The sequence below is a fragment of the Lontra canadensis genome, unplaced genomic scaffold, assembly GCF_010015895.1.
Source record: "Lontra canadensis isolate GAN:19392208 unplaced genomic scaffold, GSC_riverotter_1.0 scaffold36, whole genome shotgun sequence".
Lineage (NCBI taxonomy): Eukaryota > Metazoa > Chordata > Mammalia > Carnivora > Mustelidae > Lontra > Lontra canadensis.
Window position 1 is genome coordinate 13,704,108 of NW_022631030.1, and position 24,415 is coordinate 13,728,522.

General features: G+C 45.9%; 1 protein-coding gene across 3 annotated transcripts in view; it reads right to left on the bottom strand.

Moving 5' to 3' along the window:
• Window positions 1-3,151: 3,151 nt before the first annotated feature.
• NFRKB (nuclear factor related to kappaB binding protein) overlaps window positions 3,152-24,415 on the bottom strand; it is a 38,862-nt gene continuing 17,598 nt past the window's right edge. For all 3 annotated transcript variants that reach the window (XM_032868921.1, XM_032868922.1, XM_032868923.1), the window contains 19 exons: window positions 23,453-23,537; window positions 22,871-23,051; window positions 22,508-22,616; window positions 22,167-22,293; window positions 21,858-21,923; window positions 18,154-18,233; window positions 17,999-18,045; window positions 15,059-15,119; window positions 14,459-14,633; window positions 13,491-13,597; window positions 12,974-13,097; window positions 12,719-12,798; window positions 12,400-12,620; window positions 12,007-12,277; window positions 11,204-11,416; window positions 7,924-8,691; window positions 4,390-4,496; window positions 3,462-3,597; window positions 3,152-3,346 (listed from right to left, as the gene is read on the bottom strand). In XM_032868921.1, the coding sequence (XP_032724812.1) occupies window positions 3,221-3,346; window positions 3,462-3,597; window positions 4,390-4,496; window positions 7,924-8,691; window positions 11,204-11,416; window positions 12,007-12,277; window positions 12,400-12,620; window positions 12,719-12,798; window positions 12,974-13,097; window positions 13,491-13,597; window positions 14,459-14,633; window positions 15,059-15,119; window positions 17,999-18,045; window positions 18,154-18,233; window positions 21,858-21,923; window positions 22,167-22,293; window positions 22,508-22,616; window positions 22,871-23,051; window positions 23,453-23,537 (3,084 nt within the window). In that variant the 3' untranslated portion in view covers window positions 3,152-3,220. The remainder of the gene's footprint in view (window positions 3,347-3,461; window positions 3,598-4,389; window positions 4,497-7,923; window positions 8,692-11,203; window positions 11,417-12,006; window positions 12,278-12,399; window positions 12,621-12,718; window positions 12,799-12,973; window positions 13,098-13,490; window positions 13,598-14,458; window positions 14,634-15,058; window positions 15,120-17,998; window positions 18,046-18,153; window positions 18,234-21,857; window positions 21,924-22,166; window positions 22,294-22,507; window positions 22,617-22,870; window positions 23,052-23,452; window positions 23,538-24,415) is intronic.

A 24,415-nucleotide genomic window follows, 5' to 3' on the forward strand; every position in this document is an offset into this window, starting at 1 on the left:
AGCACTCCCCTCATTCTGAAAGGCACTGTCTCCCATGTGACTTGCACAACCACGTGTAATGGAAGCACACTGGGTTCTGCAGAGAAGCTGATGAGCCGAAGGTCACAGAGCTACAAAGTCGCAAAGCCAGCCTTTAGGACTACAAAGCCAGCTTACTTCTCGATAGAGGACCCCCTCCCCACGACCACTACTTCATACAAATACAGCAGAGATCTTCAACATGAAGCACTGTGTGTTCTTTGGCAGAAATGCACTTACGTGAGAGCTGACCTCCCACAGTTAGCCAGCACTTCAGTACTGAGTTCACAACTAAGGGGTTAAAAATTAGCTACCTGAAACTGGGATTTAATTATGAGAAGAGAACCTGTGGGTCGCCTTTCAGGATCCACTTCCATTTGCCTGCTAAGTAGGAACCCAAACATCCATTCAGTTAGTACTGGAGGACCCATTATGCGCAATTAACATAAAACACATTCTTTCCTTAGAGACTGGCATGGGGGTAAGGAACCTACTTACAGTGTTAGTTGCATGTAAAGATCTCCACTGCGGATGGAAGGGGCGAGGACAGTGCAGCACACTGTAAGGAAATGTATTTTCTCCAGAGTGAGGGGCTGAGGTGTGAAGATCAGAGAGAAAACACTGATTACTGTGACGCCCCTTTCACGGCACCTTCATGGAACTCATCTACCCTGGAGAAAAATCTTAGAAGTGGTATCAAAATACAAACCCATCACCGTGCTAGTCACCAAAGTCAGTCTTAGGCACACAGTCTGAATAACTGTACCAACCTCTGAACCTTGGTACACAGGCTCAATTGTTCCCATAAGTTCTTCTGGACATGTTCCCCCAAAGTATCCACCATAGCTCCCACATCTCTACAAGACCCTTGAGGTCTGTATCCAAGGAACCATGTTTGATGCAAATGCTGCTCACATCCCTTGAACAACTCCAGCAGGGGCTGCCATTCCTCAGCACTCCACCGACTGGCCAGGCCATACCGAATCGTACTCACCAGGGACCCAGGCCTATCCTAGCATCCTGAAACGTCCCTGTTCTCTGAGCACGCAGGTGGAGGTCTCCAGGCACTAAGGAGACAGACACGGCCAGGTGACTTTAGTAAACAAAAGAGGGAGGCAGGGCTGCGGCTGAACGTCCCAACTACTTTCCTGCAATCTCTTGCTAAGTAACTTCAGGAAGGGTGTATTTTAACCAGCAATAAAGACCTGAGACAGGGTCCCTCAGATGTCTACCATTTTCTCATTTAGAAACTGTCAGGTGGGCTCTTCTTAGGAAACAATGACATGCAAATATCAAAGGACTGGAAAAAACAGATGCCCTCTCCTCCACTCAGCTAAAAGGCCATTTTTCTTCTTCATGGCAGTCCCTACCTTTCCCCCTTCCTAGTCTGACTTCTGTGCCAGCCCCCGATCACTTCAGCCAATTCATGTCCGCGCTCTGTAACTGGGGCTTACCACCCTTACTCCAACTTGTCCCCACTTCTCAGCAGGACCCATCACAGCCACCCTCCCCTGGGGAAGGCAGCAAAAAGGATACTTGACTTAGAATCAGAAGACTGGATTTACATCTTGCTTCTCTTTAACCTCAACTCAGACTCGCCATTTGTCACAGGGATGAGAAGTCAGAAGAGGGATAAGAATGTCTATTTTATAGAACTGCTTCAATAATCAAATCTGAGGTCTAGAAAGCCACCAGCCGCTCTGACCTCTGCAGCCTATCTCATCACTCAGCACCACCGAGCAACCCCCTCTGAACTAGGCCACTGAAATTTTCTGCCCCTTAACTTCACTTCCTCCCCAGACCACATAAAAGATCATCACTGAATTTCCACAGATTAAAGACACGTTTTTAATAATCGGGACACTCTCAAGAGAGACAAGGAAGCTCTGACCCTGCAGGAAAGCTCCACCATCCAACCCCTGCTCCCACACAAAAGAGGCCTATGCTGTTAACAACCAGGGCTTTAATTACATCTGACAGTTTCCAGTATTGTTCGGAGCTCTGCCTAGAGCTTGGTGACACAGCCAGGATGAAAAGACTGGTAAATCCCAGCTGACCTAAGACCGAGCTGCAGGGTGCGCACACCACTCTCTTCTTGCTGTCTCTACTCTGGAGCAGAAGTCAGCAAAGTTTTACCTAAAGGGCCTACAGATGTATTTTAGGCCTAAGAGCCACACAGACTCTATGGCAATGACTCAGGTCTGCCTCTCACTGAAAGCAGCCATGAGTAATACAGAGACAAATGGCCACAGGCTGTGTTCCAATAAGACTTTATTTACAAAAACAGGTAGCCAGCCCCGAGGCTGTGGTTTGCAGACTCTTGCTCTGGAGCAAAGCAAACCTATCATCTCTGAACTGTAATAACGTCTGAGCTGCGACAGCAGCATTTCTGCTGGCACTTGCCTACTCTGTCCACTGACTCTGGACTTTGGTTTGAACAGGCTTGACAAGGAGGACCAAGTCAGCAGGTGAAGGTAAGGACCACAATCAAGATCCTGATGCCTCATCTTTATGAGATGGTGCCAAATTCATACCATTTTGGGGAACCCGCACTCTCTCACTCCCTAGGGTTCCTGACCACCTTAAAGCCTCCCCACTACTATGCAGTGATCACGTCAGCCACCAACTTACTAAGAATCCTGCTATTCTCTCATTATGGTCAAGAGTAAGTCCTCAGTTTGAGGGGCGGGGGAAGAGGGCTAAAGCCCAAGTTTCTATTGGATAAACATGTACAATAGGTTCTTTAAAAAAATAAGTTACATAAAAATTTCTGGACACAAAACTCCTATCTAGACCACTAGTCACAGAGAAGAGCAGAAGCTAGAAAATCCAATCCCCACAGAGAACATGGCTTCCTGCCCGTCTGCACACTCTGTGGCTATGAACCTGCCCCTGGTGTCTGGCTCTTAGGAAGAGAACTGGGGCTCGTGTGGCACAACAATGACCTCACGCAACCCTGACAGAGGAGCTTCTCCCGATCGCAACCGCACGGCCCCAGGAAGTCTGGCGGGGACTTTTCCGGTGTGCTCCACCATGGAGTATGGCGGCAGATTCCAGGCCACGGATGCCGTCATGCCACTGCCGGCCTTCCCCAACCAGGCAAGCTGAGAACGCCGCCACCTCCCTGCTCGTCTCGGCCAGGAGGGCAGACCGGGCGGGCGTGCATGAGTGCGTGCACGGATGCCATCTCTCTCTCCCTGAATCACTGCTGTTCAGGTGCCTGTTTAGGAGATGGAGCTGTGGTCACGACGACAGTGGAGACTGCTTTGGAGGAACCAGAAGCTGTTCCCTGTTGAAGATGGGATGCGGGGACAGTCTGGATGCGTACCTGTGTACAAAGACAGAAGGTCCGGTTAGGAGGTCACAGATGAGCCCCTCAGCTGCAAAGAAACCGTGACAGGGAGAGAAGCCTGGTATGGCCAACAGCTCGCCTTGGCCCTTACCTGTGTGGCCTGACCTTGTTGCTGAAGCTGCTGCAACTGCTGGGCAGTGAGGAAACTCACAGGCTTATTGCCAGCAATGAGCTTAGTACCCGCTGGCATGGTGGTGAGGATGATATTGCGGCCCAACCCACTGAGGCTGTGGAGGGAAAGCAGGGGTGAGGCGTCATTGATAGGCAAGGTGTCACCTCTGGCCCAGAAGCAGGCTGCATGCTTAAGGATAACAGGGATATCTGCAGTCATGTGAAAATTCCTGCATTCTGGACTGAAATGGAAACCAGCTGGTGAGACCACCTTTCTCCTAGCTTCTAGGCTTCCCATAAAGCCCCAAGGCCCTCAGCGCTCTGAATACAACAGCTCTGACACTGTACCCAGATCAGCAGAAATAATGGACAGGACTCCAGGGAAATGTGCATTCCAGAAAAGAAACTCTTCCCCAAGAGAGCTGTCTTAAGACTATCTGATTTCATCATGCCCCTTATCCCTGTTTAGGTCAGGACCACACAAAGCCCCCAGGTAAGTCCTCCTCCTCTGAACTACCCTAACACAGGGCTCAGTGTCAAAATGATGCCTTCCCTAACACCCACACTGCGAACTGCCATCTGAGCCACAGTACCAGCCCAACCCATCCCAGCACTTCCCATCCCCCTCCTTTTTTCTCCATAGTACATCTCACCATGCTACATGGTATTTTACTCCCATTATTTCACTCCTCCCTCTACAATGTAAGCTTGAAAACAGCATGGCCTTTTGTCTGTTTTAATCATGGCTCTGTGTCCCCAGCATGTTTTTAAACAATACTAGGTACTCAATAAATATGTTAATGAGCAAAACAAAGCAGAAATATCCAAAAGCCCCAGAAACACAAGCTGCCCTTCCCCTGTGTGGCAGGGAGCCATGTGGAAGCCCTGCCCTTCACGCCAGCACTTACTTGGCTCCAAGGTTGCCTTTGATGATGGGGGCCGTGACCACACTTTTGCCCTTCATAGGCTGGCTAATAACAGACAGTGGAACCGTGATCCTCGTGGGCAGCTTCCCCTAAAGAAAAAAAGAAATAAGGCTCACGGCATAGGAGGGAAGAAAAACCACCAAGTGTCACCTACTGGGCCACCAACTAGGAGCAAGCACCCCGATGCTCTCATTTCCTATACTCTGCAGGGGCCCAGTATTTCTGAGGGGTGGGCCCAAGCTGCTCTCCTATAATTGCCGACAGGCTGTAGTAGTGTTCATTTATTCTATTTAGGTCTCTTCTGACGTTAACCATCCTCCTTCATGCACCCTAAAGCAGCAACAAACACAGATAACCACTGCCATCAGCATAAACACGTGTACGAAACTGCAAAGGGAAGCATCGTGTTCACTTAAGCACAGTAGGAGTCTGAGCTCCGTAGAGGGTAGGCTCTCAATCATCCATGTACCTCCCGATACTTGGCACACAACTACTATGGGCAGGAAGTGTGACGAAGGACAGAGGCACGCCGCAGTTACTAAAGTGCCCAGTCCTGCTTCCCTGGAGCGGGTCTCACTGGCGCGGTGCACACAGCTCTGCATGCTAGATTGGGAACAAGTCACATTTTCCAGGTGCTTTCCCTCTCTCCCAGAGATAAGAGAGGTTAGTTAAGGGACATTAATAATAAACTCAACCAAGTGAAAAGTCCAACCCCAAAGCCAATAAAGGCCGAAAAGGAACAAAGTAGAAGGTGAACAAGCCTAGAGTGTTTGCATTTCAGGATGGCGAAGATTAGCTCACTTTATCACCGATGTTCAGGCTGCCTGCTTAGCCCTTGGCTGGTAATAAAATTTAAACACAGTAAAATCTTGTGTAAATCTGATTTTTAAAAATGATTCAAGGGGCGCCTGGGTGGCTCAGTGGGTTAGAGCCTCTGCCTTTGGCTCAAATCATGATCCCAGAGTCCCAGGATTGAGCCCTGCATCAGGCTCTCTGCTCATCGGGGAACCTGCTTCCCTCACTGCCTACTTGTGATCTCTGTCTGTCAAATAAATAAATAAAATCCTTAAAAAAAAAAAAAATGATTCAAGGGACGCCTGAGTGGCTCAGTCATGCTCGGGTCATGATCCCAGGGTGCTGGGATCGAGTCCTGCATCAGGCTCCCTGCTTGGTAGGGAGCCTGCTTCTCCCTCTGCCTGCTCTGCCTGCTGCTCCCTGTGCTTGTGCTGTCTGATAAATAAATAAAATCTTAAAAAAAAAAAAAAAAAAAAGGTTCAAGTGGGGTGGTCATTAGGATACTCAGAAAAGGCATCAACACTTCCCAAGGGCAAGCTATTTCTCAAGAAGCCAGACACTCAGGTACAAAACTGTGTCACAGGTCCCCATACCAATCTCCAGCTGATGCACAAGTTGTAGCCCATCAGAAAGCTCAACGATGTCAACAGACAAGAGAATAACTTGAGATGGTACCTCCAGGTGGATTTATTTATGGTTTCATTTTCTTAAGAATGCCTCAGCTGGGGCGCCTGGGTGGCTCAGTGGGTTAAAGCCTCTGCCTTCGGCTCAGGTCATGATCCCAGGGTCCTAAGATCGAGTCCCGCATCGGGCTCTCTGCGCAGCGGAGAGCTGCTTGCCCCCCTCTCTCTCTGCCTGCCTCTCTGCCTACTTGTGATTTCTGTCAAATAAATAAATAAATAAATAAATAAAAATCTTAAAAGGAAAAAAAAAAGAATGCCTAAGCTGCTTTCAACCTTTCAGACCACCATAACACCAGCTGGAATCGTCCCTTTGTGAACAGCCTAACTCGCTGACTAGACCGGGAAAAAAATCACTGCTTTATGCTTCGTGCCTCTCACAGGCTCTTGGGCTGTGACGGAGTAGATGCCACAGGCTTACTACGTTTCTGTGTTAGGAGAAGGATTCAAAGAAACAGAAGTGGATCAAGTACACACTGTCTTCTTGCTTCCTTAACTTTTGTGATATGAGAACCTAAATAAATATTTTCTTTTAAGCCACACTATATTTCAGGGTTTTTTGGCCGGCTGGTTTTACTAATGTCCTCCTTCCTCCACCACTCTGGCTTTTATCCAAATTCCTGAGGATTTACTATGTATGTTGCTTAGAAAAGTAAAACTGTGTTTAATACTGTGCATATGCACCCCACTCTACAGAAGAATGCTCCCTATCCACAGGCTAAAGAATAAAAACACGCACCCAGAAACACACCTATGTTGACATGGGAATTGGCTTTATGATAAGTGTAGTATTTCAAGTTAGTGAGTAAGGGATAAATTGGTCAGTGATGTTGGAATAAAGTAAGAAATATAAAATGACATCTCTACGACATGCCATTCACTGAACATATTTCAAATGCATTATCAACTACACTTTTTCTAAAACCCTGAAAATATTTTATTAAAATGAAGGCTAATATCTTTATTCCCTGGAGTAAGAAAAGCACAAGACGCAAAACCCAGGAACCATAAAAAAAAATGTTGATCTAAACTGATAAAATACCTGTAGAGCAAAGGCTCTGTGCGCAAGGTTAAAAAATGACAGGCTGGAACCAAGTATTTTCTACACACATCAAGAATAACATCCAGAAGAAATAAAGAGCCACCTCAAACAACGGGAAAAAGCCAAACACCCCAGAAGAAAACTGGCAAAGATTTATTTACCCCTGGACAGCACATGGCAAAATGGATGCCCAGCTCCTCTAAAGATCAGAGAAATGAAACAGAAGAACTCTCTTCACCAGTGACAGAAAGTTAAAACAAATCCCAGGATACCCAGCATTGGTTAGGAGAGCTGCCAAGGGGAGTGTAAGGTGGTGTGAGGTTTTTGGTTGCGTGACTGGTGTTAACAAAGCTTTCCGTGTGTATCCCTGCCCCCTTCTAGCATCCTCCACTCCGCAGATGCTTTTCTGCATTCACCACAGCACTGGTCTTCAACAGAACAGAGGTTCAAGCACACCCCTTCTTAGAAAAGTAAAATACGAATATGCACTAATACAGGATTACCATGTATCAGTAAAAAGAATGCTATCAATATCCACAGGGGATCTAGAATAATCCCCAAGATATATTTTTAAATAAGTAAGGCAAAGCACAGAACGGTATACAGATTTAAGGTCTCTCACAGGGATTTCTTTTCAAACTATGTGTACATACTGCATGAAAACGCTCAGGAAAAGGACACGAAGGATAAATGCCAAAATACCAGTAGTAATGAGCCCTCATGAAGAGTGAAGTAGAGGGTGATTGAAAAAATTTTATCTTTTACTCTAAGTACTTTTGTACTGTTTTAATCCTTTATGAGAACGAACACATATACTACTTCATAAATTTGTTTAGAAAAAAAGCTAGTAGGCTAGTAGGCTAGCTAGTAGGCTTAAAAAAGCCTACTAGGAGGTAAGCCTGTTTGGGTCAAATGAAGCAATACAGAGAGGGTGTACTCTCCGTTCCTAAAAAGAGAAGCTCCCTAAGCAAAAGGGCTACTCTTCCCCGTGTTACTCACAGCCTGGGACGTGGAAACCACCGTGGTGCTGACAGGGACCTGCCGCACTGCAGAGGCTCCCGTCCCGATGCTGATGGGCGTGCTGGCAGCCCCAGAAGCCACGGCCACAGTCTTGGACACAGCAGCATTCATACTGGGCAAGGACACCGCTGAAGTATGGACAGTTCCAGACCCACTGGCCACTGAGGACCCTTGCTTGGCATGGGTCGCAACTGTGATGGTCTGGCCTGCTTTGGGGGGCATCACTCCCAGGCCCTGCACGATGCGGATCGTGGCAGCCGGTTTTGCTTCTGAAGAAGCCACCGTGTTTTTCGCCTTCTGGTCTGCCACACTCACACCAAGTGCTGGCATCAAGCGGAAAGCTGAACTTGAGGCTTCTGTTGGCTTGAGGTCAGGAGTCACTTTAACCACGGTGGTACCTGTTGGAGTGGACGAAGGGGCACTGGCTGAACTGGCCTTGGCAGGGCTCTCCGTGGCATGGACCGGATTGGAAGTGACGTGTAAGGTAGCAGAAATGCCTTTGCCCGCAGTGCCGCTTCCTGTCCCAAAGAGGTCCTGGGTCAATTTGACTGTCGTGACCTGGGACTTGGCCAATGTGGCCATCATGTCCGGAGTGATTCGCAGAACCGTCTGGCCTTTGGCATCTGTGGTGATGGAAGAGGGTGGCAGACGCAGGACATCCTTACCCTGGATACGGAAGTTAGTGGCTGTGAGTGGAATGCTGTTGCCCGTCTGGGGCTTCACACCGAGCTGCCCAGTGATGGCCACCTGGATAGGGAAAAAAGAGCACTGACAAGGGGATCCACGGTGCTAAGAAGCTTGTGTAATGAGACAAACCTCCATTTCCTGGGGATGTGTGCTTCAGATATTTTTCTAACTTTTTGTTTTGAAAACTGGTGAACGTTTACAAAAGTGGAGAACGGTGTATAACAAATCCATGCACCCAGCTTCAAAGTGATCACTTTGCCAATTTTGTTTCATCTGCCCCACTTTTCCTTTTTTGAGGGGGTGACAGAGGAGTTGGAATATTTTAAAGTAAACCACTATATCATTTTATTGATCAATACTTCTGTACTCACTTCTAACCTAGAAAAGGACTTTTTTTTAAAGTAAAAAAAAATCACCTACACATTAGACCAGATGGGTTTAACAGACATATATGGAACATTCCATCCCAAAAGAGCAGAATACACGTTCTTAAGTGCACACAGAACATTTTCCAAGACAGATCACATATTAGGCCACAGCCTCCACCCCAACACACCCAACTACTAAAACCTAATAATCATCTATAAATAGTACCTAATAATATATATTTGCATTTCCCCAACTGTTTCAAAAATGTCTTTTATTTACAGTTATGATGACCTTTAATTTCAAGAGCAGACAATGGCACCAGTGGTCCACAGCATGGGCTTTGGAGCCAGACTTCCTGGATTCCTACACCAACTCCTATCTAAGGTCACTGTCCCATGTGTAACACATGAACTCTTCTAGCCTCAAGGACCTTCTCTACGTTGCATTTCCCCCTCTACTGGATGACTGCCATCAGTATGCAAAGACCTTCATTTACTAAAAAGCAACAGACCTTCATTTACTCTACATGCCACCCCCGCTCCCAGCCCCACTTCTCTGCTCTCTTCAAAAACAGAATTGCTGAAAAACTGCCAATACTCCTTGTCTCTATTTCCTCACCTTACATTCTCTCTTGAACCCATTCCCAAACAGCCACCAATCCACTGGTGGCCAGTCAAGCAAGCAGAGAGTGATCCGCCTGCAGCCTCACGTCTCTCACACTTTCACAGCCAATACAGGTGCTGACTTCATAAACACACTGTTCTCTAGGTCTGAATTCCAGTATCTGCCCCTCAGTGTTTGCAAGCTCGGGAGATGATACCTAATCATCTACCTAATGAGAGATCTACCTAATCACTCAAGCCCGAAGCTGTGGAACACACTCAAATCCCTTCTTTCAACAGACCCCCCTAATTTGCCCACCGGAGAATCACACAAGCTCGACCACCAACCGTATATCCAGAATCCCAGCACCTCTCCGACCTCCAACGATGATGCACACAAGCCAGCACCATCTTCCTGGACTGCCTTGACTACCTCCCAGTCTCCCTGCTTCCATTCCTGTCTCCTGAAGTCCATCCTACGCAGCAGCCAGAGAGCTTTTTAAACATAAACCAATCAACTTATTCTGGCCCACGATCTTTCAGTGGCTCCCCACGTTAAAATTAAAATCAAAGTGTGATGTGATTTAACCACAGCCAACTTCCCAAGCAACCCCCTTCGAACACTTTCACACCTGCTTGCTAAGTTTCACACACAATGGCTTTCCCGTTGCTCCTCAAGCGTATGACGTGAAAACAACGGATTCCCTGCACTTTCATTTACTTCATCGGAGTAAATGGCCTTAGCTAAAATGGCCCACTGTCACTCTCTACCCCTCTCCGTTTACTGCTCTCCTTAGCTACTACACCTGTCCCGGAAGCAGCTCTGTCCCCCAGCTCTATGAGAAGATAAGCTCCAATAAGGCAGGGATTCGGTCTCTTGGAATACACCACTACATCCCCAATACTCTGGACGGTGCCTGGCACAAAAAAAGCACTCAATAAATATTTGTTCAATGAAAACAATGACATTATTTTACCATTAGATGACTCCATTTCTTCATGTATAAAAGAAGGATAATAAAAGCATCTATCCCATGGCATTATGAGGATTAAATTACACAGTCCTTATAAAAGCACAGTGCAGGCACATGAAAAGCACATCACTGCTACTGTGCCTAATAATTCTTTGTGGGTTTTTTTGTGATTTTTTAAAAAAATATTTTATTTTTAAATAATCTCTGCACCCATAACTCACAACCCTGAGATCAAGAGTCACATGCTCCACCGACTGAGTCAGCCAAGTGCCCCACTATTTACCAATTGTTCAAAAATTCAATGATCATCCTTGCATATTCACAAGCAGGAAAGTACAAATGTATCCTACTGTTATCAGAGATAAGCAAAAACACCAACAAAGTATATGTTATACCACAAGATTGTCATTAAATAAATTCATGGAACATCTACTCTGAATCCAGAAACTAACTGCTAATTTATACGGAAAAGAAATAGAAGAAATCTTTGGCATCTAAAAGACTACACCAGGGAACTTACCCTTGAAATACCCATGAGCTAAAGATCAAAGATTACAAATCATTAAAATCTCCAACAGTCCTGATTTAGGACAAAGGCATCGAATCCACCCAGAGATTTCCACCAACCTGCTTGATGATGTTCTGTCCTGTGACATTCTGAATGACAGCAGCCGTGGAAGCACTTGGAGCGGAGCTTCCGGGAGAACTCGTGGCTGGCTTGCTTGCGGGGTTGGCTGTGGCAGGGAGACTGGTCATAGTGAGCCCTGTCTGCCCGGGGCCAGGACGCTGCACAGTGGCTGCCGCAGTCTGCGCTTTGACTGGAACAGTGGCCATAACTGTCTAGTTCAAGTGTGAGACCAAGAGCTTGATTAGAAACCGAAATGCAGCCCAGCCCACCAAGCTGCCTCCAGCATGCCCCCAGCCAGAAGTGTCCCTCTAAGAACACATGTACTCTACCACTGCTTAAGGCTCGCTACACTCATAAGCAGACACTGTAAAGTTCTTGTATCTGTGTGGAGCGTCTTAATTTTCAGAAAGCTTTCAGGCTGAACCTCCCATTTTATTCCTACACAATGAGAACAAATATTATACCCCTTTTAGGGTAAAGGAAACTGAGGCAGGAGGTAAGACTCTTCTCTAAACTTACCCAACTAGTTAATGGCATGACTAAGATGAAAGGCACAACGTTAGGAACCTGAGATTTAGAAACACATCCCACCTCCACGAGTGTCCTGACATTACAATCCTGGGTAAATCACTAAACTTCTCGGAAGTTCTGATTCCCACCATGTAAAACACAACTTATCAGTCATGCTTACTCGGCTGTGAACATTAAATGAGCTGCTGCGTCAGGCTCCTTGGTTCCTCCCCAGCCTGCCCACTGGACTCATGAGACCATGGTGGGGTCCAGGATTGCTGTCCCTGTTTACCTGGGGCATGACTTTGGTCTGTGGAGCGCTGGCTGGAGCGCGAATCTGTGGTCCCGCCGGCATCTGGGGCAGCGTCTGTGTCTGCCCCGTGGACTGCTGAGGCACAGTGGGAAGGCCCGGCTGGGCCACCACCCGTACCTGGGGCAGTCCAGCCGAGCCAGAGTGGCTCACGACACGGGCGGGGGCCTGAGAACTTGGTGGAGTCTGGCTGGAAGCCGGGGAAAGCATTGTTCCTAGCTGTGGCATTGTTGGTGAAGACACCAGAAGAACACTGCAAGGAGATGGGGAAATGAGGGGAGTGGAGGGGAACCTGACAAAAACCAAACACTTGAAGCCACGCATCCGAAAGGCCTTTAGAGGGAGAAAGCAGGAGGAAAAAATGGAGGACCTTACCCTGAGCTAGATTTAGCTGGTTCTGAGACAGTAGCAGGGCCACTTTTGTTCACTGCTGACACAGGTGGAGGGGAGATCGGAGTGGCAGGCAGAGCTGGAGTGGTGGGGGTCACAGGTGTGACCGGGGTGGGTGGCATGCTGGAGTCACTGAGGCTCATCTGGCTCTGCTCGGAGGGACCACTGCTGAGGACCTTCAGTGAACTCTCCTTGCTACCGGATTTCTACAGGCAGAAGAGAAATGCAGGTGCAGTTTAACCAAAGTCACCCAAGGATGGCACGGCGCTGCGGTTCAAGGCAGCTGTCCTCAGAGATCACTTACCACCTTGGACTGGGGCTTGGGTTTTTGCTGAAGGGCTTTCCGCGCCTTCGCTGCAGCAGCTTGTGCCTGGTGAATCCGCTCTGCGAACAAGAGTGGTAAGCCTCAGCACAGTACGCAGGGCGGCTTCATTAAGAGCCAAGCCCTGGCTGGTGGCCTCCCCAGCAGGCTAGGTCCTGCCTGAATGTCACTGGGAAGTGTCATGGCCCTGGGGCGGGAAGCCGAAGCACCCCTAGTCTGCTCGGGGCCTCAACGCACCGAACTCCTCCTCACTCCGGTCTCGATGCAGGTAGATCCACAGCTTTCGCCCGATGTCGTATTTCACACACGGGTCTTTCTCATAATGCAGCCGATCCAGCGCTCCACTCACCACTGTGTTCACCTGAGAACCAGAGCAAAGGGGAAAGGGACCCGTCAGACTCGGACACCAGAGGCAAATCGCCAGGTGTTAAGCTGCAGGTGACAAACAGACCCTCTCCGGCCTGCTGGCCATACTGCCGACGGCTCACTGCAGCACCTAGGAACACTCCCAAGATTCCTGAGAGACTGAGCTGCTCCCCGAAGGAGCGGGAACCAAGAAGCCACAGAAGCTGAAGGAAAGTGCGAGAGAAATATGTGTTCCACAGGGTCTTAGGTCATCACTGTTCCCCTTTCTCAGGACCTCTTCCTTTCCTTTTCTTCATTCAATTAAAAAAAAAAACTATGACATTTTATGTTTTCTTGTAAGTTTTCTTAAATACGTTCTGAAACAAACACGATCTCTTTTCCATCTTACCTGGGTGCTGGTGACATCTGGGGCAAGAAACTGGGAGTCCTTGAGCAGCTCACAGATCTCTGCCCGGGTACCTTCCCCATTAGGCAGCCGGGCCGCAGCATCTCGAACTGATGGCATCAGAAAATGGAAAAGTCCAAGAGTCAAGCATGGCTGCCACTGAAGAGCACTGTCCTCTAAGCAGCTCACTGAGGAGGAGTGCCTCAGCCTTAGTCAGACTCAGCATTATCATCTATTATGACAGTAATAAGGGGGCAGTGTCCTACACCCTTCATATGTTCAGGCAAGACTAAAGTCCGTAAATTCAGGTGGGAAAAAATTTTCCACATCTGACTGAAATATAGCATTTCCTTCAATTATGAGCAAAGGTAACAAATCTTATGTTGGCAGTGATAGGATCAGAAATCAGGTATTTTCATTATCACATCACAGCATCATTTCCACTCAACACTATTTGGAAATTATAGGAGATAAAAGACCTGCTGCTGAGAGTTGTCATTTAATATTGTAATAAAAACATACATATTTCTGCATCATAAATTTAACATTTTGATAAATATTTTAACAGGACCATTTTCTTTAGTAACTCTATGCATTTCATTTTATGCATTTAAATACCAAATCCTGAGGTGGAGTCTGTAGGATTTACCAGACCACCAAAAAGCTTCACGGCATAAAAAAGTTAAAAACCTCATCTTTAAAATGCTCAGTCTAGAGAAAGCAAATTCCCAAACTTAACTATTTAGCTGGCCTGTGAAAAATTTCTACATGGAAAATAAATGTGAGCCTAGACTTCAGGGGAGAATCACGGATTCCCACATCAATCTCTGCGGACAGAATTCCCCCTTCGTGTCCCAAACTCCAAGGCCTCCTAAAACTGATCTGACCCTCAAAGCCCCTCTCGGAGTTAGCAGGGGACACAGCTGATTACAGAAAGAAGGGATCCCTGACAAGAGACAAATGGCACATACCAAGAGACAGGATGGTGACATAGGCAGGCCGGTCAGAGCGTAGCAGGGAGTGCTCCCGAGCCTTGTTGAGTGAGGTCTCCTTGTCAAAAACACCCTTCACAGGCCCCACTACAGATTCGAAGCCATGCATGCGAAAGGTGAACGCCTTATGAGGTTGGCTGTATCTGTAGCGTTCCTACCAAGAGAAAAGAGACAGGGCTCCTAAGTCACAATTAGTGGGGTTCTAACATTTTCATACAATAAGGGGTTGACCTGGAGAGACTAAAACAAGGAAAGAGGTTATTGCACTAGGAATACTGAGCCAAACGTAGTGGGAAAAGGATGATTTCCAAAGAGCTCACCAGCAAAGGGACAGAGAGAGAAATATAGAGGTATTCTGCTGTCTGGAACAAAAGCCCATCAAAACATTTGTTTTGAAAACAAAATCATTTGTCTTCTTCACACCAATTCCACCCCAGCAAACAATCTCAACCAGGAGAAGATCTAAGGTTAAGGGTGTGAGTTTCCTCTAATATGGACTCAAGGAGAGCCAGGCTCAGAGCTTTCTCTGCATGGTCCCATAGATGAAAGGATTTTCAGTGGGTATTAGCAATCCCTTACCTGCTCCTGAAAAACTCGTTTCTCCTCCCCCGTGCTGGGCCGCACCACATAATCAGTTCTTCTGGAACATAAAGAATTCTGTATCCATCACCCCTTCTCCAGTACCCAGAACCAGTCCTTTGCACCATGAAAAAAATTTCCCTTCATTAGTATTCTGTTCCTGCAAAGGCCAAAAAGTCCACTTTCCAGACCCTACCAAGTAACTCCTGTATTTCCAAAAATTACCTGAGTCTTAGAAATCCAGAAAGTTATTAGATAGGTGAGAAAGAGGCTGATATTTTTACCTGTTTTCAGTACTGTTGCTAAGTAAACCCGATCTAATGGCAACAAAAAAATTCAGCCTTAGAGGAACAAAGGACTTCAAATTTGTAACATGACAAGAACAGTTTTTCTGCTCCCAAGAGAAAATGAGTTCTACACACTGTTATGTAAGACAACGGTTCTGCCACATTCAGGCTGGCCCTCTGTGCTGGTGCTCAGGGACCTAAAGAACCACACCACAGCATCAAAGCAATAAAATACTTAGAAATAAATTTAACCAAAGAGGAGAAAGATCTGTACACTGAAAACGACAAGAATCTGATTAAAGAAACTGAAGAAAAAAAAAAAAAAAAAAAACCCACACACACACAAATAAACAAAAAGATTGCCTATGTTCATGGACCGGAAAAATACTGTTAAAACGTCTGCATTACGGGGGCACCTGGGTGGCACAATCGGTTGAGAATATCACTCAGTTTTGGCTCATATCATGATCGCAGGATCATGATAAGAGCTCTGATTTGGGCTCTGCGCTCAGCAGGGAATCTGCTTGGGACTTTCTCTCCCTTTCCACCTCCCCACTGCTCTTCTCTAAATCAATCTTTAAAAAAAAAAAAAAAAAAAGTCCAATTACCTTAAATCACCTATAGAGTCAATGTAATCTCTATTAAAAGCCCAATACCATTTTTCACAGAAATAGAAAAAAAATCCTAAAATTTATATGGAACCACAAACAACCTCAAATAGCCACCGCAATCCTGGGAGGCATCACATTTGCTGATTTCAAACTTTATTACAAAGTTATAACAGTCAAAATAGTACAGTACAGCACTGGCATAAAAACAGACACATAAGCCAATGGAACAGAATCAAAAGACCAGAAACAAACCATTGTGTATACAGTCAAACCACTGGCTCCATATTTGACAATGGAGCCAAGAATACTCAGTAAGGAAAGGACAGTCTCTTCAATAAATGGGTGTTGGGAAAAGTGGAAAGCCACATGGGAAAGACTGAATTTGGAATCCTATCCTATACCACTCACAAAAATTAACTCAAAATGGATTAAAGACTTAAACATAACACCTAACACTGTAAAACTCCTAGAAGAAAACATATGAAAGAGGCTTCCTAGACACTGGTCTAAGCAACAATTTTTTAGACATGATACAAAAACACAAGCAATAAAAGTAAAAATATACAAGTAAGACTATTTCAATCAAAATCTTGTGCACTGCAAAGGAAAAAACAAAATGAAAAAGCAACCTACCAAATGGGAGGAAATATTTGCAAATCATAACCACAATGAGATACCACTTCACACGTGTTAGAACAGCTATTACCAAAAAGATAAGAAATAAGCATTAGGAAGGATGCAGGGAAGAGAGAACCACTGTGCACTGCTGGCAGGAATGTAAATTGCTTTAGCCACTACACCGAAATCCTATGGACATTCCTCAAAAAGTTGGGTTGAAAAAAAAAATTAAAACTATCACATGGTTCGGCAATCCCACTTCCGGGTGTACTTCTGAAGGAAATGAAATCACGATCTTGAAAAGGTATGTGCACCTTTATGTTCATCATGGCATTATTTACAATAGCTACACACAGAAACAACCCAACTGCCTATCAATGGATGAATAGGCACAGAAAATGTGGTATGTAATACTCCATAAGACAGAATATTATGCAGCCGTAAAAAAGAAGGAACTCCTGCTATTTGCAACAATATGGATGGCCCTTCAAGGCATTATGCTAAGTGAAATAAGTCAGAGACGACAAATACTGTTATGATCTCACATATGTGGAATCTAAAAAAAGCCGAACTCACAGAAACAGGACAATGGCAGTAATCAAGGGGTGGTGGATGGGTGAAATGGGGAATGGGGAGAGGTTGGTCAAAGGGTATAAACTTCCAGTTAGAACACATGTCTGTTCTGGGGATCTGACGTACAGCAAAATGACTAGTTATCAATACTGTTTCATACACTTAAAAGTTGCTAATAGAGATCTTAAATGTTCTCACCACAAAAATGAACTGATGATTATGTGACATAATGAATATAACTAATATTATGGTAATCGATACATAATATATACATGTATCAATTCAACATGTTGTATACTTCAAACTTACACAATATTGTATGTCAACTCTATCTCAACAAGGCTTGGTGGGGTGGGGGTGGGGGGAGGACAAAAAGGACCACATCAGACTGGAAACTATCATGTGAAAACGATGTGATATAAAGAGCTCATGATTAGAGGCCAAGAGGCCTAAATTCTAGATAGGCGGTCCTGTCACTAACCTTCAGCATGTCATTTAACCTCATGCCTCAACTTCTTCATAGGTAGAATAAGAAAGATCAGGTCCTTCTCAAATGGGAACTGAAGGAGAATCCAGGGAAAGGACTACGCCCTCCGACAAGGTGGATCACAAGCTCTTCAGAGCCTCTACTATGCATGCAACCCTCTCCCCAGTTCAGAATCCTTTGCTTGGAAAGCCATTCTTACTGATGGGAGCATGTTACCCCTCTCAGGTATGTTAAAGCAGGTCAGAATCAGGGGACACCTAGTTCACTATAACACTAACATACTAAGAAATGTCACCAAAACCATGGCAGGACCTTAAACTATAATTTCATGGACTACCACCCCCCATTAAAGTATTATACTCACACCCGAGGTACAGGTGTTGTGGCATCTGAGCTGTCTTCATTTTCTTGCTGGAGAAAGAAGAAACATTAACAGGTAAACACACTAAAGAATTTTGGCTAATTTAAGGACTCTAGAAAACCGCAAGGAAAAGTCTGGTTATTTCTTAAAAACCGTACCTTACAGAAAGCCTGGTCTTTGGTTTCTAGCCATAGCTGGAAGAGTGCGGCTAATTCCTTTTCATTATCTTGGGCCTGGCCTATCAAAAAAATAAAAAGGCAAATAACAACAACAACAACAACAACAACAACAACAACAATAATAATAGAACAATCTAAGGTATTACTCAGAATCCCACTTTCTTCTTACCTGCTGTATCTATGCCAGAGAAAGAACCCATCAGGAACCTATGGTGTAATGGTCCTTTGCACTTACTATCCCCTCAGCCTGTATAGCCTTCCATTCTCTGTCTGCCTGGACCCACACTTCTGATGTTTCCTGAGTGAATCGCTCATTCCCCAGGTATTTGCTGAGCAGCCACCATGTGGACACACTGCATGCTAGGCAGGGTTACTCAGTGAACTCATCTCTGTTCTCATGGAGTTTATAGTCAAGTGAGAAAAGAATACATGTTAATAAAATCTCAAAGTGTAAGGTATCACAAAAAATATCATGAGAGCTTACCCTAGGGAAATTTTCCTATCTTTGTGGGGTCAGAAAAGGCTTCTTCTCATAGTGGGGCAACAGAAGCATTCTACCAACTGGTACAGCAATAAGCAGGCCCTCAGGCAGGAGAAAAGCTTGACCCCCTTGACCCACCTAGAGAAATAAGCTCGTCCCTCTGTGCCCTCCTCCTCTACTACTTTGTTTGGTCTCCTGCGGAAGCACCCATTACAGGACAGTCCCTATGTCTCCTGCCCAGGCTAGAAGCCACAGAGACCACCAGCACTTGGGTCTGCTTGTGGGAAGAATGCAGCCCCCCAGGGCCTACCCTTCTCAAAGCAGCTGAGATGACACTTCTGAGGACTCAAACATGCTCTCCTTCGTCAGGCACAGTCCCCACTGTCCCCGGAAAGTACTGCACTTTCTCATCCTGGAAAGACTCCCCTACTCCTCTGCCTTCTAGAATTGCTCCTAATCCTCTTCTCAATCACTCCCTCCACATCCTTATTGGGTGTGAAGTCTGCTTCTCCACAGTCTACCCTGGGGTGTACTGGCTGCCTATCCTCACAGCCACGCCCTGCTGAGCAAGTTCCTCCTTCCATCCCATCACTGCTGCCAGACTACCTCTCCCCAGCTCTTCTGGAAAATCAAAATAAAACAAAGGCCTGGTCCCAAGACTCTTACCATCACCCATCCACCTGTTCCACCCTGCCCCCTGCTTCTTGCAGCTACTGACCTAGTCATTTCTCACGGAGCACTGGCTCACCTGGCCCCTTACCATGACACTTCCTGCCAGCACACTGGGCAACTAGCACATCCAGATGGACAGTATGGCCAATATGCAAACCTCGTGGTTCTGTCCACACAACCTCCTCCCTCCACTGCACTCCAGCCACTCACTCCCACACTCACAGAAGGTCATTACCTGAAACTCCTCCATCCTCCACATGCCTAATGCAGTGTTCCTCAACCCCAGCCCCATCCACAGAATCATCACCTGGGAACTTTTAAAAACACAGCCCGCCAGCCGACTGCTGGGTGTCCACCACCTGCCCCCACAGTAAGAACTGCACTCTCGCCTGTTGACCAAAGCCAATCCCTTTCCCTCTTTCTCAGGCGTTTTCATGGTGAATTCTCCCTTCTCTTCTGCATTTTCAATCTCCCTCTCTCCACTGTACTCTTCACATCAACACTTAGACTCAGAGTTTCTCTCATTGAAAAAAAATGCCTCTCTTGGCCACAAGTCCCCCTTACTATCCTCCCCTCCCCTGTTAAGCCTCTAAGAAGGTGTTTAGATTCATCGTCTCTTTAACCAGAGGTATGATGGTCAATATTTAACTGACTATAGGAAAGGGGACCCTGACTGGTAGCACCCGCAGATTTCCAAGGGGTACATTACATACGGGTCAGCAAACTGGCCACCTGTCTTAGCTGGTCCACAAGCTTAAAATCCTTATTAGCTGGTCGTATAAGGTCTGTCACCCCGGGCATAGGCCCTCTTCCAGGCTGACTTCCAGCCACCAGTAGGCTGACAGAGTCAGAGAGAGCAACACAGTCAGCAGTCACGGGTTGCCTTCAGCTCCCCACTGTCCTTGATGCGCGTCATCCTGATAAGGAATCACTCTTACAAGAAATTCACCAGTTCTTCCATGTCCTCGAATCCATGGGCTTTATCTTACTGAACCTTAGGATGATCAAGGCTAATGACTACTCCCCACTTCCTGACTGGGTCCTTCCCTGGCTTCCAAGATCCAACTACTTCATGGTTTCCCCCCAAGTCTACAGTCACTTTGGCATATGCTCTCCTGCTCAGCCTGCCCTGCCGTGGAGCTTCTCAAGGCCTAGTCAAAGGTTCTCATTTCTCTTCACTTCACACTGCCTCCCTATGCCTCTGGGTTTGACTACTGTAGATATGCCAACAACTCCCTGCCTTGACTCTCCCATCTGGATTCTAAACCCACACACTCTACTTCCTCTCACCCACACTGCCTACTCAACATTGACACTTAAATACCTCGAAGGCAGCTCACACTCAGCACGTCCAAAACTAAACTCGGGATCTCCACCCTCACCCTCCACAGCTGCCTACCACAATGAATGGCAGCTTCACCACAAGGCACAAATCTAGAAGTGATGCTTGACAGCACTCTCCCTTTACTCCGCACAGCCAGTCATAACCAAGTCGTATGGCTTTAACCACCTACAACTTTCTCAATTTGTCCATTCTCTCTCCTCGCCTCCAGATTCTCATCATCTCTACGTAGGCCCGTGTGATTTTCTCTAATCCAATCTTCCCTAGCTGACCCATACTGCTTCCCCCACATGGAAAGCTCTTCCCCTCCGTCTGCCTCCCTCCCTCCTAGGCATCATTAACATCTCTGCTGAAATGTTCCTTCCTCACCGACACCTTGTCATAAACTTCCATCTTTCTGGTACTTTCCCCTCACAGAATGTATATGTTTGTTTTTTCATGTGAATGGATATTTGTTCATTATATACTCTGGCACCTAACACAATCCCTGACATCTAAAAGCCAAATAAACATTATAAGGAATAAATTAATCTACTGCATTTAAAACCTTCTCTCCCTTCACAGACCACTCTAGGGGGAAAAGAGAAAGGTTAGTGAGTTTCAGTAGGAAATCAACATGGAATTTTCCTCTGATTACCATCACTGGTAAGAGTCCTCAAAGTGCTTCAGATACATGATACTAAAACTTAGTAAGTGGGACTTTATAAATTTAAAAAAGAAAAAAACAATCCTGCTACTTGGAAATAGTGTATTCAGGGCTGTCTGACATCCTGCTGCATGTTATCCTCAATAGCAAAGCCCACTGTTAGGAAAGAAAAATAGTTACACTATTGCAGGTTAATCTACAAGAACAGGTGCAATTAATATGACTATGGGTCCTACTGTAAAACAGCCCCACGGATATAAACCCAGCCAGCACCAGAGTGCATTGTCCTAGAAAGGCCATCCACCCCAACTTGGGGGAGCCAAAATTCAGAGGAGGGGTGAAACTTAGACCCTGAGATACCAAAAGAGTCACGAAGGACTTTTTTTACAGATATTTTGCTTCTTTATACTGAGCAAAGTAAGGCTTAATACTGCTGTTCTCAACATCCTATTGGGCTGTACGGACTGGAAGGCAAAAGCAGCTGAGCGGGGATGGGAAAGGATGAAAACCCACTGCTATGAGGAGCAGAATGAATTACTCACCAAGCAATTTCCACTGCTGGGTTTTCTCTTTGAACTCAACAAACGGAGAGAAACTGGAAGGTACGGCTGCCAGGAAATGGATCACATGAACAAGTGGCACAGGTCAGAAAGAGCGCAAAACTCCGAATAACTGCGATCCCTGAGCCCCAAGAGAACTTCTGAATGTTTCATAGTGGATCAGGACAGTGGAGACCCCCACAGCACAGTAGTACATAAAACCACACGGATTTAACCAGGAATGTTGCAGTTTACAGGAAACTGAATTAAACAGGAGGGGGATACTTGACCCTGAGGAAAAAAGTATCTTACCCCGACTTTCCCCAGCAAGATACTGCAGAGCTGGTAACACCAACTCTGCCCAGTTGGGGGCCGCAGAGAACCAGCTGTTGAGGGAGCTGGCAGGAGAGGACTGCCAATCCAAAACCCGTTCCTCCAGCTAAGGGAACACAAAGGCAGAAGCCAGTCAGAGTTCTGTTCCACACCAGGAACCCTGCAGACACGCCCGAGCAAGCTGGAGCCTATCTACAAGTCACGGAGCAAGTGAGCTGCAGAGCTCTGAGAGGAACCCGGAATTTCTCTCCAGCTGAACACTGCCAATCTTCTACAATTTGAAAACTCCAATGTACATCTGACCTTTCCAAAACTCTTACCATAGGAAGGCTAGCTTGCCCCTCTAGCAGCAAGATCTCTAACAGAAGAGAGAAGAAACTGGAAGATATTTCATTGATTCCAAGGCAAGGTTTGAGATCTTCAAGGGGCCTAATGAGGGGAAAAAATATGTAAGAACAATTGAAGAGACCAAGAACACATCCCCAGACGGCTTAGGTCCTCCAAACCCTCTAACAGTTACACAAAAATTCAATCAAGGACCACACCAAACGCGCTCCCTAGCAGGTCCCCCGGGACTCTGGTCTTGCAAAATCAACATGCACAGGCTCCTTCCACGCACCAGTGCTGGGTAAACCGCGGGGGCATCTTTCACCCTTGAGCAGGAATCTCTGTTGCTCACTTACTCCTCCTTGATGGCAGGTATAGCCAGCGGAGAAGGGGCCTGGGAGAGAGGTGGGATCCCATCAGCACTGCTTAAGGGTTCGGCCAAATCCTCTGCCTCTGATTTGATCAGTTTTATTTTCTTCTTCTTCTTCTCCTCTTTTTCCTTAACCTTTTTTTTAAGGACAGCCAAGTCATATAGGGCTAGAAGAAAAGGCAACACAAATCACAGAACTGCATTTTCTACATCAGGAAGTGAGGGTCCCATCTAAATGCTATTTTCCGAACACCCACCAGTAGATGGGGAAAAAAAAGTCTTAAGTAATAAGACATTGAGTTATTTTTTGTTTTGTTTTGTTTTGTTTTGTTTTAACCAAACCCACTGAGAGATTTCACAAGTTAATTTTAATACCTATTAAACAGCCAAAGATGTAGCGTATTGACGTTATACTCATTTTCCATCTGTAAGTCCGTAAGAAGCAATAACTAAACAAAAGCTATCAACAAGAAGAAAGCTGTGGTCTCATTTACTTTTGCCACACAGACAGGCTCATATAACGTAACACAACAGTCCGATGATATATACCTAAAAAGGACATCTTTACCTGCTAGAGAGCCCTTCCTGCCGGCATTTACTCGAGTCATGATGTCATTGAGAGTGAGGTCCCCTGTCAAAAGGTCCGGATGATCCTGGATGTGATATTCAAAGATTTGTTATACAGGCCCCCAAAAGAAGCTAAAACTGCTGATTATTTTCCCAATTTACCTAGATACAATCAGATACTGGGCACACTTGACGAAATCATGTTGAATTAAAAATATATGGAGGGGCACCTGGGTGGCTCAGTGTGTTAAAGCCTTTGCCTTCGGCTCAGGTCATGATCTCAGGGTCCTGGGATCAAGCCCCGCATCGGGCTCTCTGATCAGCAGGGAGCCTGCCTCCCCCTCTCTCTCTGCCTGCCTCTCTGCCTACTTGTGATTTCTATCAAATAAATAAATAAAATCTTTAAATATATATATATATATATATATGGAGACAAAGACTACTCCCCTTCATAATGGGACACAGAACTCACTTCCAACCTTTCTATTGCACGACATTTAGTTTATAAAGCTCTTCTGCATTCCTTATCTTAGTGCTCTTCAAACAGGCTTATTAAATATCACTATATTTTATAGTCTGAAAATGCGGTTCAGAAAAGGTAAGGGATTTGCTGATTTCCAATGTGGGATGCTTCCCACCTCCCTGCCTTTTCTTGGACGGGAGCTCTGCTCTCTGGCTTGGCTGCACTGGCATCACCTTGACTCAGCAGAGTAACAGAGAGTAAACAGTGGGAAGAACACAGGATCTGACTCCTGACTTCCTAGCAGTAGGGCCAAGGACAAGCTCCTTAACCTCTGTGAACACAGGTAAAATGTATACAGTGATTCATATACCATATAAATCAGACACTAGGTCAAGCATCTGTCTTCCTCTCATATTGCTGGCGTTAACTAGCCACTACGGTGGCTCCTATTCCCCAAAAATGAAAGAAAAGGAAGCATAAATGATATGGTGACTACATTAT